This window comes from Anastrepha obliqua, chromosome 5 (genome assembly GCF_027943255.1).
Source record: "Anastrepha obliqua isolate idAnaObli1 chromosome 5, idAnaObli1_1.0, whole genome shotgun sequence".
Lineage (NCBI taxonomy): Eukaryota > Metazoa > Arthropoda > Insecta > Diptera > Tephritidae > Anastrepha > Anastrepha obliqua.
In genome coordinates, this window is record NC_072896.1 from 77,466,713 (window position 1) to 77,484,775 (window position 18,063).

At 32.8% G+C, this 18,063-nt stretch overlaps 1 protein-coding gene across 12 annotated transcripts in view; it reads right to left on the minus strand.

Annotated features, from left to right (window-relative positions):
- The window catches only part of LOC129247722 (multidrug resistance-associated protein 1), a 58,517-nt gene that overhangs the window by 14,281 nt on the left and 26,173 nt on the right, over window positions 1-18,063 (minus strand). For 2 of the 12 annotated variants that reach the window (XM_054886983.1, XM_054886989.1), the window contains exon 12: window positions 4,049-4,269. The exons of 4 other annotated variants lie outside the window; for them this stretch is intronic. In XM_054886983.1, coding sequence (XP_054742958.1) covers window positions 4,049-4,269 — 221 coding nt within the window. Of the gene's footprint in view, window positions 1-4,048; window positions 4,270-6,242; window positions 6,464-9,604; window positions 9,826-10,092; window positions 10,317-14,305; window positions 14,527-18,063 lie in introns of all 12 variants that reach the window. 6 more of the 12 variants (XM_054886980.1, XM_054886981.1, XM_054886982.1 and 3 more) reach the window with 4 other exon arrangements.

Here is an 18,063-nt window from a genome sequence, read left to right on the forward strand (position 1 = left end):
TTTTTTCCATAGAATTTTTTTGACAGATCACGTTTGACTACTGTCAAACTAGACACATACTTGTTTTAGTATTCATTGACATTTCATTATGAAAACTCTTACGCCTCGTACAATTTTATTACGAAAATCGACGTTCAATTTTTCTCTCCTCTCGGACCAGTGGATTGGCCACCAAGATCGTGTGATATCACACCTTTGGACTTTTATTTGTGGGGGTATGTGAAGTCTAAATGGTTTGTGAATAAACAAGCTTCGATTAAAGCGTTGGAAGCCAACATTACTAAAGTTATTCACGAGATACCGAGATTACGAGATACGAGATTGAATTTTCGTTGTTTTATTTCAATTTGAACTCCAATGCCTCTAAATTGATTATCCTTTAAAAATGATAGTCTTCACTTTATGAAAAAAAATTATATTTGCCAAAGAAATTTTGGTGTAATTTGGACTCTATTTGTCGATCTTGTCAACCAAATTGCAGAATATCCTGCCAGTATTTTTCCCGAGTTTCGGTTGCAATAAATTGTTTTTCCTTTTGCTTGCAGATACTTCAATTGAGCGCCAAGTACGAACGCACAGTGGATGTTTTCATCTTCTACCGGCTCGACTAAAAACTTTTCAATTAATTTTTTATTTCGACCTCTGTGTGCGAATTTTCAAAGATAGCCCATTTTTTAAGTTTACGTGAATTGTGAATTTTCAATTCAACATCTGTTAAAAGAAACGCCATCAAACTGTGACAGCTGTCAAAACAAAACATTGCTAAAACAGAAACTCGAACTTAAAAGACGCAGTACTATGTAAAAATACGTTTATTATAATTTTTAGTAAGTAAACTAATACTACGTTTACATTGCCCTATTAAAATTTTTAATCGCAATATACATAGTCTTTCTGCTTTTGAGAAATTAGTAGGTAAAAAAAAATTCAAAATCAACTGTCAGTCAATGTGAATGAAGCTATTTTTTATATTTCCGATGAGTTTAAAAAATAATCTATATTGCCTTAAAAATAACTTAGTAAGCCAAATACGATTGGGTAAATGGAAACTCCATAAAAGTACGTTTTCATCGAAATGAGGCTAAATCACTTACTTTTTTATTAAAAAAAAGATTAGTTTGTTTTTATTTCCAAAAGTGCATTTAGTAAAAACTGAGGCCATTCAGGTAAAATTGTTTTGTTAGACAGAGCTCATGAAAAAGTAAAATTCTTAAGTCCGAGGGAACTAATTACGTAATTTAAAGCAAAAAATGTATATAAGTAAGTACCTTTTACTGGTTTTTAGCATAAAAATATTTGCACGGCTTAAAAATAATACTAATAAAAAAATAAAGTAAAAAATAACTTTCAGATAAGACCCAGGCACATTGTACAGGTGGTAAAGTAGAACAGCTGATCTGATTTTTTTCTATGTTTTGGACGCTAAATTATAAAATTTTGTTTAAATTACTTTTAACTTTCAATCTTCGGTTACAGATTTTGAAATTTTAGAGACTAAAAGCAAAAACAAAATATACGCTCTCGTTTTTTTTACTCCAGTGCTACTACCTGTTCAATGTGCCTTGAACAAAACTATTTAATGAAATGTATATCTTCGGATCTGCTGACCATCCCAGGCGACAAAAGCTGTGAGATGAATCAATTTTTAAATATGTACATGAAGACCGCTTGCTCAGTAGACATCAGCAAAACAGCACAGTTAGGTTGGGTTACAGTAGTTGCTAAGTGCTGCTGGAAAAGCATCCCGAACAGGGAAATAACGGGCGTTTTTACACAGTAGCTTCAAAAGGAAAATAAAAAGTGATTTTTTATACTGAACTTTTGAAATATAAATCTGTCAAATCAGCTATCAAAGTATACACATATGTTTGCCATTTCTCAACTTATGTTGTGACACTTTACCATGCCAGTTATAAATACGATTCGGCGCTTATTTAACAAGTCGGTCAGTTCCTACAGAAGAGGTTTTGAGAAAAAATCTTGATCTTCATCCAATTTAAATCCGAAAGGATTTAATGTGGGATGCATACGTGCATATAGTTTTTTCCATATAACGAATCCAGGAAGAGAAAAAAAAAAAATTCAACGGGATCTTTCAGCAACTTCAAACTTGCTCTTTATTGTACTAAAATTAAATAAGCTATAAAACTGCATACTAGAAAGCTTCCTAGAAATTCTAATTAAAAAACGTGAAATTGGTATGAAAAGTTGTGGAATTTTTTTTATTTTTGTATAAAATTTTAAAATTGGATTTATGTTGCTTTTGCCAAACAATGGGCTATACTTTTATGCAAAAATAATGAAAATTAAAAAAAAAAAAACAGGAAGGAAGTAAAAATTGTTCAAAATATTGGTGTGTTACCATTTTAGAAAAAATTGATGAAAACAAGCGAATTGACATGAAATTTATTTTCATTCGACTAAATCTTCACTTTTGCTCAATTGTGATTTCAATTTAATTTGTTTTCATTAAAAAACTTTTTTTTTGTTTTATTTTAAATTTTGTAAGTAGATAGTCATTTCTACGTTACCTGAGTGACCCCACATTTAAACCCGGACAAGGACTGTCGCTCAGCTGTCTCTCCCCAAAAAATGTATGGGGAATGTTAATAGAATATTAAATATATTAGGTGTGCAACTAAGTTCCCGCTGTTTGTTAATAATATAGATGCCGCCAGCAGTGTGTGCTAGTCGATTCTAACATAATCTAAACGTCATAAACCAAGCTTAGGCATCGACACATTAGTGATTTTGTTTTGGTATCATATACTTTTGGTTTTGTGAAAATGTGTGATTTTGTGCCGAATAATCGTCATTTGCGGGAAGTGTTGATTTTCCTCTTTCATTCGAAAAAACGGCGGCTGAAGCGCATCGAGAGCTACAAAAAGTTTATGGAGATGCTGTTTTAAGTGAAACAACGTGCCGAGATTGGTTCCGTCATTTCAAAGACGGTGATTTTAATGTTGACGACCGTCCGCGTGAAGGAAGGCCAACAACCTTCGACGACGCTGAATTGGAGGCATTGCTCAATGAGGATCCGTATCAAACGCAAGAAGAGCTTGCTTCAGTATTAGGAGTTACCCGCCAATCCATTTCCAAGCGATTGCATGATTTGGGAATGTTTCAGAAACACGGGACTTGGGTTCCTTATGAGTTAAAACCAACGCGGTTTTACGCCTGTGAACAACTGCTCGAACGGCAAAAAAGGAAGAGTTTTCTTCTTTGCATCGTGACGGGTGATGAAATATGGGTTCATTACAGCAATCCAAAGAAAAGAAAGTCATGGGGACTGCCCGGTCATGCTTCTACGTTGAAGCGGCCGCAATTCGCGGAGAGGCATGAAAAAGTGATTCTACAGCATGACAACGCTCGGTATACGAGATCTGCCAGAAAGATGGGAAAAAGTAGTAGTCAGTGATGGGCATTACTTTAAATGATTAACTTGTAACCATTTTTTTAGAATAAAGTTAAATTTTCATCAAAAAAAGCAGCGAGAACTTAGTTGCGCACCTAATAGAAAATTAAGTTCGGATCACTCTTGGGCCTTACTGTTGTTGTTGTTGTTGTTGTTGTAACATCATAAACATTCCCCATACTTACATACGGGGAATGCTGCTGGAGTGACAGTCCTTGGCCGGATATAAATACGGGTCGTTTCGATAACGTAGAACCGACTGTCGTGGAAACGACTCTTTGGCCTTCGCAGCGGACACATTAAATTTCATTTCGCTGAAAACGTACCAAGCACACAATACATAATCAAATATGGGTCTCTTTACTTAAAAAAATATTCCACATGAATTCATACGCGCACATCTTAAACTCTATACTAAAATTATTAATTAATAATTAAACTAAATTTACAAATATTTATTTACGAGTATATACATAAATAATATTTGGTAATAGTGAAATTGATTAGTTGAAAGTAAATAATTGCATAGCCTAAATATGCATGCCTGTAGTATGCATGTACGTATGTGTGTTTAAATTTTGAATAATTATGCAACAAACTCATTTAGTGTTTATGGTAGTTAGTTAATCATACCTGAAAACCGCACCAAAGACAATCATCAATTAATTGTGGCAGTTTTGTGTCAAGGACTTCAACATCTTTTGAAAATCTCGACAATATGCGACCCAGTGGTGTTGTATCAAAAAAGTTCAGTTCTACACGTAGTATATTGCTTAAAAGTAACAAATGGATATTGGTTGCCGCCCTCAAAGCACCCAAGTATGGGGCACAAGTTATTAAGTATGACACTACAGCTGCAAACGAGTTAGAGGAAGTGTAGTTTTCAACATACATACATAGGTACATAGGCATATATTCATAGTTCAGAAGTGGTCTGGTATATTAATTTACATATAAAGTAATCGCTCACTATCTACTGCATAGATATAAAATCTTAAAATAAGTACTTTTGACTTTTTTTTTAGAAGAATCAAGCAAAAAAACATTTGTCTTAAATGCAATTGGATGCAGTTTATTTACCAGAGTGGCCAAACCGTCTTTACGTGTCTATGGAAAAATTCTAATTGCCTCAAATTGCTACAAGTTAATTAAGCAGGAAAATTGCGCCAAGTATTTCACAAAATGCACAAATATACAATACATACATATGTAAATGTACATACGTACGTAGGCAGGTTCGATCAATAAGTATCCGTGCTTGACGACAGTTCGAGTAGAAATTGTCGGCGAGCTCTGTGAGCTATCATGCGACAATCAAATCAAATTCAAACTGATTCATAGGTTTGCTAGGTATGATATGTGAACTTAAATGCGCCAATCAGTAATCAATATTTAAAAGAGTGGGTAAGTTACATATTTCAACTTTTTTTGCCTATTTTTCGTGTGGCAATATTTCTATTCGAACGGAGCAGAACTGACAAAGATAATAATACTATTTGAGGATCCTTGCTCCAGGTGGGGTTTCTGTGTCTGCTTGACTTTTAAAGTATTTTTATGAAACTTGTTATTTTTGAAGCCCGTATACGCTGTAACATAAAATCTGCCGGCCCAATCGTTTCGAAATTGTATATGTTTTATTTAATACTTTGTAATCTTTTTTAGCGAAAGTTTCACCAGAATTTCAATAGATTCACCACTTTAGATTGAAATTTTTTTAATAAGTTGGCAGATCTCAATACTGTGAGAAATCAGTAAACTCTAATACAGCAGCATTTGAAAGGAAACTGCAGGAGTGGCTCTAGAACCAAGCGTTCTCTGCCGATGGGTAGTTTTCTAAGCATATTCCACGCGAAGCTGTTTGTCATTTGCCTATGTGCAGAGATTAGCTTTGACAGGAACTTCCGCAGTGTGCTAGTTGTCATTCTGAACGGCACTCAAAGCTTTGTCATCCTGATTGTGAGGTTGAGGCATCTCGGCTAGATGTAGCCAGATGAAAAACACATATGTGCAGTTCAACCCAGAACTTATTATAATTGTTAATAAAAGTAGAATTTTAAAATTTATATTATATTAGAATCTTATTAGAGAATTAAATGCATAAGAATTCGATTAGTCCAGAATTATACCTCATTTTTTGTCGAGAATGCTACGATTCTCGTGTGTTACTCAAAACGTTTTCTAACGTTAAAGCTAATTTCCTAAACGTACTCTGATCGCTACCCACTCCTAAGTTTGTTGGGAACTCCTTTCTGTTTCAATTGTTTTCTGTTTTCCCTTGGCAACACAATCCGAGAGAAAACCATGCATGAAGACTTTGCCAATTCGTATTTTTTGAGAGATTAAAGTAATGGCAGAAACGTTTGGAAATATGTTTCGTCCATAAGGAAATTATAGAGAAAAATGCAAGGTGGTGCATCATCTAATTTCGGTTTTGAATAACCGTTCTACTAAAAAACAAAAACTTATTTTGAGTGATGAAAATCTTTATTTTGGCCTTTATCCTCTTCATTGACTGTCCGTTTGTATACTGCAGCTGTCTAGTTCACAAGTCACAAAAAACAAAAATAACAAAGCAACGGGTGCTTATTGATCGATCCTCGTTAGCATATGTGAAATTCTGTTCCGAGGAAATTGCCTAAATACTTTGGATTATTTATGTAGATGAAATACACATACATACATATAACTACATGTTACTACCATTGCATGATAATGAAGTTGTTAAATTTTTAACACCACAATGGTTGTATGTAGAGTATTCATACCAATGCACACACACGTGCACATCTGTACTAGGTCTCGGTTGTATGAGAACTTTATGACATACCCTAAATAATTGGGATAAGGCAACCCTTAAATTCTGTGGTAATAATACATCCAGTATGAAAACATCACTCGCCAAGCGATCAAGTATGCGTCCCTTGGGTTTTATGTCGAAAAATTCTTGTGGTGCCAACATGATTTGTTTGAAAAGTTTTACGAATATATGCTTGGAACCGAATAATGCACCCAATTCAACAGCCATTGCAGCGCCAATATAAGTTAACACTACGAGTATTTGGATACATATAAACATACATTCATATTTCCGCTACATGTGAATATTTGATTTATATATTTTTAGTTTTTCAGTGTTAGACTACATTTGTAAATTTTTTACGCAAAAACGCCCCATTCAGCGTTTCATTACATTTCGGACAACTTTAGTATATTTTAATGCAAGTTTTTGAATAGAACTGCCCCGTTACCTTGTTATTAATTATTGATTGCTTAGTTAAGTTAGTGGAGTACTGGGGAAACATAAATTCACGGATTGGTTAAACATTTACATAAGGGGCTTTTTACATTGACAGCTGCATATTTTAGTAATTATTTTTATTAATTGAAAAAAAAGATATAAGCATATCGCATACAGCTCACACACAAAAACTAAACAACTAATATGTGTGTGTAATTTATTACTGTTAAGAAGTACTTATACATTATAAGAAGCGGTTTGGCATTCCAAAAATTCATTCAAGATAATTTATAATACTTTTAAAAATAGGCTTAATAAGTACATAATTTTAGTGGTCTAGTGGTCTAGCAGCCGTCACTTGGAGTCATTTTCTCAGCTAACCATAAATTAAAATCTACTACTAACCGAGCTGATAAATAATTGCTAACTTTAACTTTGCCCTTTAATTCTTTTTTATTTAGCAACTGCTTTACAAAAAAAATTGCTTATACCGAAGGCAAGCAATAGGCTGGAGTAAAAACAAATTATTTTCAAGGCCATTTATTTGCATCGCCTAATAAATCACTTTAAACCTAACTATAAAGGTTAAATATAATATATCGATCAGAGTATTCAACAAGCTTTGTAGGGAACTAAAATGCGTTAATCGGCATGAGAAAGTATGTTGTTATAGCAGCTTTCAGAAAGTCTGCTGAAAGGTTACTAGAAAAAATTACTATTAAAAATATTCAGTTTTTTTTTGGGATCTAGAATTAGTTGTAAGAATATTTTATTGTACTTTTAATTTAATTACATTAATACTGTAATTATATTAATTCTTTTTTGGGTGCTTGGCAAAGCTCCTCTACAATTTGAGGAACCAGCAGTTTTAAGCCGACTCCGAATGGCAGATATTTTTTATGAAGAGCTTTTTAATGACAGAAATACAGTCGGAGGTTTGCCATTGCGTGCTGAGGGGCGACCGCTCTTAGAAAAAACTATTTCTACCATTTTGCTGTTTCATGAGCGGAGATTCGAATCTACGCATTTCCGAATGGTAGTCACTCACCAACCCATTCAGCTATAGCGGATTTTACTTGCCTTATTTGTTTATCATATTTTAATATTTTTCTAAAAATGAGCAGAACATGAACAGTAAAATCTGAAGAAAGGCACTGCATGAAATAAGCTTAAAAATAGCAGAGCGGAACTGAAAAACTGTAAAAAAGTCCATCGAAAAAAATAAGCTTAAAAATATGCCATGTATTAAAAATATTTCAATTGCGATTGTGAACTCCAACCTTAATATAGAAAAGCCCTAACTCATTATTTTACAAATCGGGTGTTTAATGGATTTTTGTAAATAACCTCGAAATACACTAAATCTTTAACAAAAAATTGTTGCATTACTAACGGTAATACAACGAAATTCGGGTATAGCGATAATTGATAAAGCGAAAAGTTCAATATAATAAAACTTTTGCGAAATTTTCCATACAAAAATCCGCCTATATGCAACGTAATTTTGAGCATGCAAACCTATAGAATATATTTGAGAGTTCACTTGGTAAAAGCATCTAGCACATTCAGTTAGACTTGTTTTATTTTGCTGTCAAAATAAGTTATTCAGTGAAGCGCCAGTCGAAGAAAAAACAAAGCCACACACTCGTTATTCTTTGATCTATAAATAAAAACTAAACATAAGAATAAAAACAATATAATAAAGTTTAAAGTAGTTGAACCTACTACAAAATCTTGAACGTAATTGCGCCAAAGTAACACTGGCCTGACGAGACAGCTGAAGCTCTTCATCTACGATGGGTGACGGTTGGACACCGACGACAACATTCGGGAGTTTGGAATTTAGAAAGGTGTTAAGAGACTGCCGATGCTAAGAGAATGTCGTTTAATGCCTGACTATAAACTCTATGGTCCAGTAGTTGTAGTTGTATTTGGTCCAGTAAACTAGCTCGGTCTAAACCTCACAATCACAAATATGAGTTAGGGTTCTGTTCTGATTGACTTTATCTAATATATAATAAAAATAATAATATATAAAGTGATAGATACATATACATACATATACGTAGGGTAATATTGTAATTGTGTCTCAAAATACATAACCTCAAACGTAGTATTCCTCGATTATACGACTACACTTAAGTATGATACTTGTCCACCTTACCATACATATGAATAAAACCATTTATTTCTTCTATATTAAATTTCAAAGCGATATTTTTTTAACTTGCTCTATCAAATCACCACTCAAAAATTGATAAAAAAAAAAACAAAAACCTTTGCACTGTGGGAAATGTGTTGGATGGGTCGATTCAAATTAACTTGTCTAAAATACAAACTAAGCAAAACCAATTGCACAAAAAATCATTAATTAAAAACTGATGGAGTATATTTGTGCAAAGCGTACAGTGAGTGCCACCGAAAACGTAGTTGTTTTTGCAATGTTTTTTTACTCTTTTTTATTAATTTATCGAAAAAATACTATAACCTTCTAATACGAACCAGACAAATCAAAAAAAAAAAAAAAACTTCCAAAGAATCTATTAAATTTCAAATTTGTTTAGGTATGCAATTTTTGTACATTTTTGCAATAAACTAAAAAAATGTTAATTTGCAGTTAAACATTTTCCAAAAAAAAAATGCTACACAAATTTTCAGTGGCACTTACATACATACTTACTGTGTACATATGAATAATTTGTTCAGCTCTTATAATAAAAAAAAAAATACATAAATAATATAATAACGAAGCTTATTAGAAATTTAAATAAAGCCAACTCTAAAGATGATCAAAATATAAGTCGTTATAAAGCTTATAATAATGCTCATTTAATTTTAGAAAAATTAAAATTTTTTTTCATTATTTATGTAATTAATAAAAATTATGCACTAAGAAAACAAAATTATTTTTACATTCATATTCCAACGTGTCGATCATTTTATGTATGTACCTGAAACATAGTCGACATAAATATACGAGTATTGAGTGGCATTATCGTGTCTAAAATGTGTACATCGCTTGTGCAACGATCTAAAATCCGCCCACTGGGCGTTGTATCGAAAAATGCCGATGGCAAGTGCAAGAGATTACGGTAAAGTTTGTGCGAAATTCGCAAAGATGCATGAATTGTGGCCATAGCTATAGCCAAAGATGCGCCATAACCGCAAAGCCCTGTTTGGATGAGACATGAGTGTATAAAATTTAAATAGAAATTTAAAGGTATTAGGTGCATACTAAAATACTAAATAAGTATGTTTTTTTCCTGCTGTTAGAGAGTAGAAAAACAGTTCTTAACAGCAAATGTTTGTGGGACTACATATGAATAATGAAGAAATATTGGGCGAAAATTGTGCGTTTACAAACCATAAAAATACAGCTGCAAATGTTTTGCAAATCTGTAAAAGAAAACAAGAAACTGAACTAAAACTGTATAGGTACCATAAAAATAAGTGTAAAAAAACTATCCAATGTGCCGGGCAATTCTTCATCGATAACTTCCATATCGCCGCTAAAGTGATTCAATAGACGTCCTATTGGCGTGATATCGAAGAACTGACAAACTGATGCGCGTATTATATGTTGTAGTAGATCGTTATGAAGCAAATTGGCTGCCCTCAGAGCGCCAGTGTACAGCAGAATAACGGCGAAATAGGCAAACAAACCTGCATACGTGTTATGATCACGAACGTAAGCGTTTTCAGGTGGTATGGTGTAGAGTTTTAGGAAAACAGAGAAATATAATAAAATTATATGTTTAAAATAAAATTTTATTGATTTCAAATGAAAGTAAAAGTGTCTTACTGCTGCCATTCGCTGTTACCATATTCGTGGAATCGTATGAATCAAAGATTTCAAGCTGGTATGACATTAGAATGTGTGAGATGGGGTAAGAAAAAGATGCTGGAATTGCACGCATTACTTTGGTTGTATCTGTGCATTTTTATTTTATTAGAATATAATGCCGATTATGAATAATTATATTGTATGCCAAGGACAGAGTATAAAGAATAACGTCATATTATGGCGCACTATGAGAGAGTTTGTTATTAAAATTGGAGAAACTCAATATACACCGCTTATCCGCAACCGAAACTTATCGAGGCTTAGTTTTACTATTTGAAGAAGTAAAAGAAAGATTGAATGTAAATTTGTTGATGTGTTTCTTAAGTAGTTGAACTTAGAGGAATGGTTGGAAGGAAATAAATGGATGGGATTAAGTGGTAAATGCTGCTTTGAATTCATAAATCGTATAAGTATTAATTAGAAATTAACTTAAATGAACGAATGGAAGTAGTGTAGTGAAAAAATATTTTTTTTGTGTTATTGTAATAATTTTAATACTGTGTTATAGTAATAATAATATTAGTAATAATAAATATAATAATAAAGAAAATAAGAATAATAATGCTAGTAATAAATAATAATAACATTAAAACCTCAAAATAGCATTAAATTAAAAAAAAAACTTTAAAAATGTCGGGTTATTTTGAAATATAAATAAAATAAAGCCTATAATATATTTTACGAATGCGTAAAATCAAAAGAAGCCGGAAGAAAGTGATCTATCTGAGAGTACTCTTTTTGGATCAAGGTAAAAGAAACAGTTATCAAAAAACTAATGTTCGTTTAAGACCGAATTTTCTCTTTGTTGACTTCCATTGTTAACACCATGTAACTCACAACTGAATGGAAGAAACAAAAAACAGTAACATTTTTTTTTAGGCCACCTTGACAACGAGCATAAACTTTAAATAGCTTGGGCGATACTTTACGAGATATCGATCACTACAGCCACCTACCGAGAAAAAATGGCTTTCTTTTTCGCCAAACTAATGTTATTGTAATTTTAACCAAAGAAAATATTTCTTAAAATCGTATATGCTTTCCAGCCACTATTTACTAAAAGTAAAAAATCTGACGAAAATCACTAGTCATACATTCATACGTATGAATTATGCATATTAAATGTATTATATTTTAAGACTTCCGCTTAAGTATTTTGCAAAAATATTGCAATTTATGGGAGGTGCGACGATTTGAAAATACCTCAAAAAAAAAATTGTTTTTTCATAAATAAAATTATCTTTAAAAACATTTTCCACAAAAATCACCTCCGTTGTTAGAAGAGTTTAATTTTGTTTGATCTGTATAAAAAATAAGAGAAATACACTCAGAGGATTGTTACAAGGAGGGACAAGCGCTTTAAAAAAAAACATTTTCTATCGAATTATACCAGCTCGTAATATTTTCAACTTGAAAACTTCCAAGCACAGAAAAAAATTTTGGCATCAAACTTTGCCACAGGGCTCTATATCATCACTCAGCCACTCAGGCTAACTTTTTCAATACAAATATCAGCATGATTTCTACAACGTGGCGCAAAATTAATCATCCAATTTTGTTTTCGAATAACATTTTTACTAAATAAAAAAAACAAAATAATAATTTCAGTAATCGAAATCTTGTTTTTGACATTTACGCTCTCCATTGATTGTCTGTTTGTATACTGCAGATGTCTAGTTACAACTGTCAAATATGATTGACGTATGACGCCATTTGCAAAAATTATAAATCTTCCGATAGGGTGATAAATTTCGCGCCACTTTGTAGATAACATTTTTTTACAATAGCAAAGTTCAAAGGTTTATTGATTTAATAATCACTACACTTGAATTTGCATTGATAAACTGGTATGCAGTCTTCTACGACTGTACTACAAGTACTCTCACACCGATCGCTTTTGTTCAAACTAATTTTGCAGCAAATTCGTTTTCTAAAAAGTACTAAAGCAAATTATCTATATTTGTAAACATAAAAAATATTTTAAATAGTACAAAATATTGAAATTGCCTTCATTTATATGCTTTCCAAGTTTTTTCTTAATATTTATATCAGCAAAATCATGCAGGAAGAAAGTTTAATTTGTAATGGAAAATGTTTTATTAAATAAAATAAAAATTAAAGCGTAAATCTATCTGAGAAAAACTTGCATGCAATCGATGGGGTCGTGCATTTAAGTCTGTGGAATTTAAATCAAGTAATGGCCACCTTTTATATGAATATGCAAGGCAGTATGATTTTTTAAGTCAAAAGGATACTGATTATCTTAGAACGATGAAACTCTGACTTGAGTTTGAACGATTACAGCTAGAACCTCAAAACGCGCATTTCGCTTTCTGCGCTATATTCAGCTAAAAGGTTTCTTCCTTGAATAAAGCACTGAAAGCGGCAGCGCGTTGAACGCGTGGTATGTACAAATAGTTCTAGCAAGCAGCTAAAACTAAGAGCTAAAACTAAAGTTAGAACTCCATACCACACATAAGAGTAAGAGCTCAAGCTAGCTAGAACTCCATTCCATGCCTTCTAGCGCTTTAAGCAGTTATAATATTTGTTACTATGGTTTGTTGCTGGAACCATCAACACTTGGAACGCATGGTATTGTAATTTGGTTAATTTTAGCAGGTATGCTTAGGCGTATTATGGAATTCTAGCTCAAACTCTCAATAGCTATAACACTATGTCTTTATGTATTCAGCTCTTCTATGTAAGTATGATAGAAAGAAGAAATTCGATACATTTTTAAAAGCGCTGAAACATGGAGTAAGTATTAACATATAGACGCGGTCGGTCAGGTAACATGTTCACCTGCCTTTTCTCTTCTTTTCATACTTCTTACTTCACAAAAATGAGACGCACATTTTTAAGTGCGTAAAATATTTTTTGTACGAGATTGTGAGTCTATGTTATTACTTAGAGCCAAATTTAGTCATCGAGTAACTTTTCACCCTGAGTTTTTTGCACATTATCTGTCAAAGAAGTCTTCATAAATTTTCGTGCATTTAAACGGTGACTTTTGTTTGCTTTCCTTGTGTGTTTTTGACGTTTAAGCCGACAATTTTCTTTGGTCATTCATTTGTTGAGCGTGAACCCAAAGTGCACTTGAATAAAAATACGAAAATGTGAATACGATGAAATCAAAAATGTCAAAAATTCCCTCGAGTTCGCTTTCCACCCGGGGTGAAAAGTAATTGTGTAAATTGGTTGTACTGAATGGTTGAAGGTACCGTTCGGCAGACTCCATGCCGTGTTAGGTATACGACTTTTTTTTAGCTAAATAAAGCGCTGAAAGTTATAGCGCCTAGAATCTATGATATGGAGTTCTAGCCTTAAGGATTTTGCAGTTTCACACTTAGATAGTCAGTGAATAATTATGAGAAAATGTATTGGTATTTTTGTTAGTTCGCAAAGTTTTTACGCAAAAGTTAAAATCAGCGTATATCTAGCACTACGAGTTAGTAAACCCAACTTGATCGTTGTTTATTATTATCTCTTTCAACGGTTTAGTTAAACTTCTAGCCACCAACAACATAGCCGCCATACCAATTAATGTGTAGCGCCAGTGAATTTAATTTTTCCTCATTATTATTATTTTTTTTTTAATTTACGCAAATGCATGCAATTTATAAAACGAATGTGATTTGATCATTGATTAGGCAGCGATGAATTAATCTTTGCACGGCATGAGGCAAATGACTTAGAGTTTGTAAAATATCCATACATACATATGTACAAATATATGTTTTAACAAAACAGTAAAGCACTACGGGTATATACTTTGTTAAAAAAGTAGATCAAATATTCTTTCGTTTACCCCAAAGCATGTTGATAGGAATTGTTGCACCACATTTGGCAGTGTGGTGTCACACGTGTCGATATCTTTCGAAAAACGACTGAGGACGCGACCCAACGGAGTTGTATCGAATAGTTCGGTTGGCCAACGCATTACGCTCGTAAGCAGTGTGACAAATACCTCCATGGAACAATTTAGGCAACCATATGCCAGACACAATCCCGATATATAGCGTGATATGACTAAGCGAATGTGAATTAACCAAATTCAGTTTGCAATTTGTTTATTTTTTATGCAAATGCATTTTTGAACAATGAAATTAGAGGAAAATGTAAGGTACAATATAATATAAGATGTATGGGTTTAAAGTTTTTTTTTTAATTTTGTTTGCTTCTAATGAAAATATTAGATAAAGTACGTATACATATACATACATAAATACATACATACATTTATCTAAAAGATGTATTGCTTAGGCTAGTAGTAGAAAAAACTAGAAGAAATCAACATGCAAATATTCTGTATAGAAAATAATTTCTATACTGAAGTAATTCTATACAGAAAAAAACATTTTAAGCTAAAATAACAGAAATGTGAATTCAACTCTGTTAGTTGGGTGAATTATTTGGAAAGGGTTTAGAAAAACTAGGTGCACTACTACCTCTAAAATTCAAGGGAAGGGGTTTTATGACACATTTACATGCTTCATCGATGTGTATAAACTAATACATAAAATATAAGCCTACTGTTTGGCAAGCGTGCATTAAATAATAATTAAGAAAAAAATCAGCTGAAAACAAACCCACCGTATATGTCTGTAATAATAAAACAAAAAAATATACTTGACCTCATAGCGTAAATAGCTTACGCAATTTAGGAATATCACCCTAATCAAAAAGTTCCCGAAACAAGCGCCAGACGAAGCTCTAAATCAACTGATTTGAGTTCTGTTCCGTCACAACATTTATCAAACCAATCCTTACTGGAGACGAGATGTGGGTTTATGAGAACAACACGCAATCCAGACATCAGGCAAGTGAGTGGTGACCTCCAAATGAACTAACACAAAAAAAAACACGTCGATTTCAGTCAAAAAAAAGAAACGATGCTCGCGGTTCTTATGGTTTATAACAGTATTGTGCACCACGAATTTTCGCCAGAAGGTCAGACAGTTAATAAGGACTATTATTTGGGCGTAATGAAATGTTTACTTGAAGCAATTCGCAACACGTGGATTTTGTACCAATTATCCGTGAATTTTTGAGCAAGAATGAAACGAATACCATCCAACAGTCATCGAATTCACCTAATCGTTCCCTGCATCTTTTTCTGTTTGGTCGAGTCAAAAAGAAACTAAGGGGAAAGCATGTTAACAGCTGAAAGAAAGTAATGGAAAAATCGAAGACGGATCTGATGGCTATACCGAAAATAGAGTCCCAGTAATGTGCGTTGCATTTGATGGGGAGTACTTTGAAGGCGATGAGGAATAAACTGGTATTTTGAATTTTCTGAATATAATCCGAGAACTTTTTGATCAAGGTGGTATACTTTTGACAATATAATCTACATTTCGTGATTTTTATTATTTTTCGGCAGATGGTATGACTGTAATCGAAATATATTTTTATGTTTATGTTCGGAAGTATTTTATATGGAAGAAAATGCTCAACATCTCAACGAAAAAAAAATTGTTAAAAATCAACGAGAATTCTGAGCCACTTGAAACTTATTGCCCTTTGTTATACTAATATGGAATGGACTATTAAACTGCATACCCAGAATTTTTCTACAAATTCTAAATTGGAAATTTTGATATATATATATATATATATTTTTTTTTTTAAATTTGTTAAATTTTTGAAAATTTTGTACAAAGTTTGGAGCTTTGAGTTATATGGTTTTTGTTGTAGTGTCATAAAAGCTTAAAAACAAAATTAAATACTAAAAAAAATAGTTAAAACTTGGTAATTCGTCGCGTTCCTATTATTTTGAGCACAGGTGTAGAGCAGCGAAAGTTATTTTTGTACGAAGAAGAGTGCTGCTTAACAAGTAGCAAGTCATTATCGAGTGTTTTGAACGTTTGCCACAAATAAAGAAGCATGATTATGCAGAGAAATTGCATCGACCCTTGCGGCAAGGGTTTCTTCATACATAGGAGTATATATACGAGGACAAAAAAAAAACACATATCCCTTGTGATTACAAATTTCTACTCTTAATGTTTTTATTGTAATTTGATTTTAAATAATTTTTATAAAAGTATTGTTCATTCTTTAACAAAATTAATTCCTTAACATGAATCAAGATTCTTAATTTCTCACGAATTTCAGAAAAATTTATAAACATTTCTATCTTTTTAATCAGAATTTCTAGAAAACTTTTGAGTATGCAGTTTTATACCCCATTCAATTCTAGTACCTCAAAGATCGCATTGATTAAAAAAATTGTTTTTGATGGCATTGTGAATTTTCTTCCATGTAAAACACAGTTTGGGTGTACCTATGAGCCTATGTAGCCGGTTCATCCCTAAAGACTAATGTTGCAGATTTTTTTAAATTAGCTACCGTAGCGAGTTTGAATAAATTTAGCTGGTACATCCCTAAAGACTAATGTTGCAGATTTTTAGCTTCTTTTTTTTATTTAGCTACCGTAATGAGTTTGAATAAATTTTATTTCATTTTAAATATATTTTTAGGGCTTGGCACGATACGGAAAGTCGTTATAACTCGTAAGGGAGTTCATGCCTTTTCAGTGCATCCATTAATGTTTTTTTATGATATGTCCTTTACCGACTTTAAGATTGTTGACAAATTTGTGTATGTAGGGTGGGTCATGTAACGTTTGAAACGTGAACTACTGATTAAAAATAAATACATTGCCATTAAGACAGAGAGTTGGGTTAACATCTGCGGTTTACGATCTACGCTTGAAGAACGTTTAGACGTATTCAAAATTTACTTGCAAAATGGTGAATTACCTTTCGCAACTGCAAGAAAATTATGTTCTAAATTTGGTAGAAGAGAAACGCCTTCCGTGCAACAATTTGTGAAACCATAACGCTTTTGCAGCAAATAAGCGTTATGCCCGACACTAGGGTCCATGAGCACTATTCTACATACAGCTGATAGTCAAATACGAGTACATATGGTTGAAAATTGGTGGAACTGTTTATAAATAATTTTAGCTGAAACATTTTTTAAGACCCGTTCTATAGCGGCCCAGTCAAGGAGACATTTCCCTACTAAGTCAAGATGCTTTATTCGTCTCCTCGAGATGTGTAGCATCGCATTCAAGAAGCAGGTGTATTAAGGTTTCTGGGATTGAATTTAAAAACCGATGTTAATGGGTCAACTACATATCTCGTACAAGATGACTTTTCAGTAGGCACTGACGCGCGAGAATGCCTGTAAACGTCCTTAGTTTCTACTTGGCAGGTTAACAAGGTGTTTAAGCTTGATCAGGTTGCTAGGAAATAGCCTGACGATGTGTCATTGTGCGTTGCTTAAAGAGTTCTTCCCCACTTTCATAAGCTCTTCTTTAATAGTGTGCTAGCTGGCGCAGCCTTTCTAGGTAATCGATCAGTCTCATTTGTGGGTCGGTATACATATTGTACATATGTGCATGTGAACCGTATACTATAGTCCACATTGTTCATCTTTTTTGGAATTTCGAATGCATTTTTGCCATGAAAATGCTTCTTATAAAAAGGAATTTGTCCGTCAGAAGCAAAATAAAATTTGCAAGTTCATATTTTGTGGAACACCATCACATTCATATTT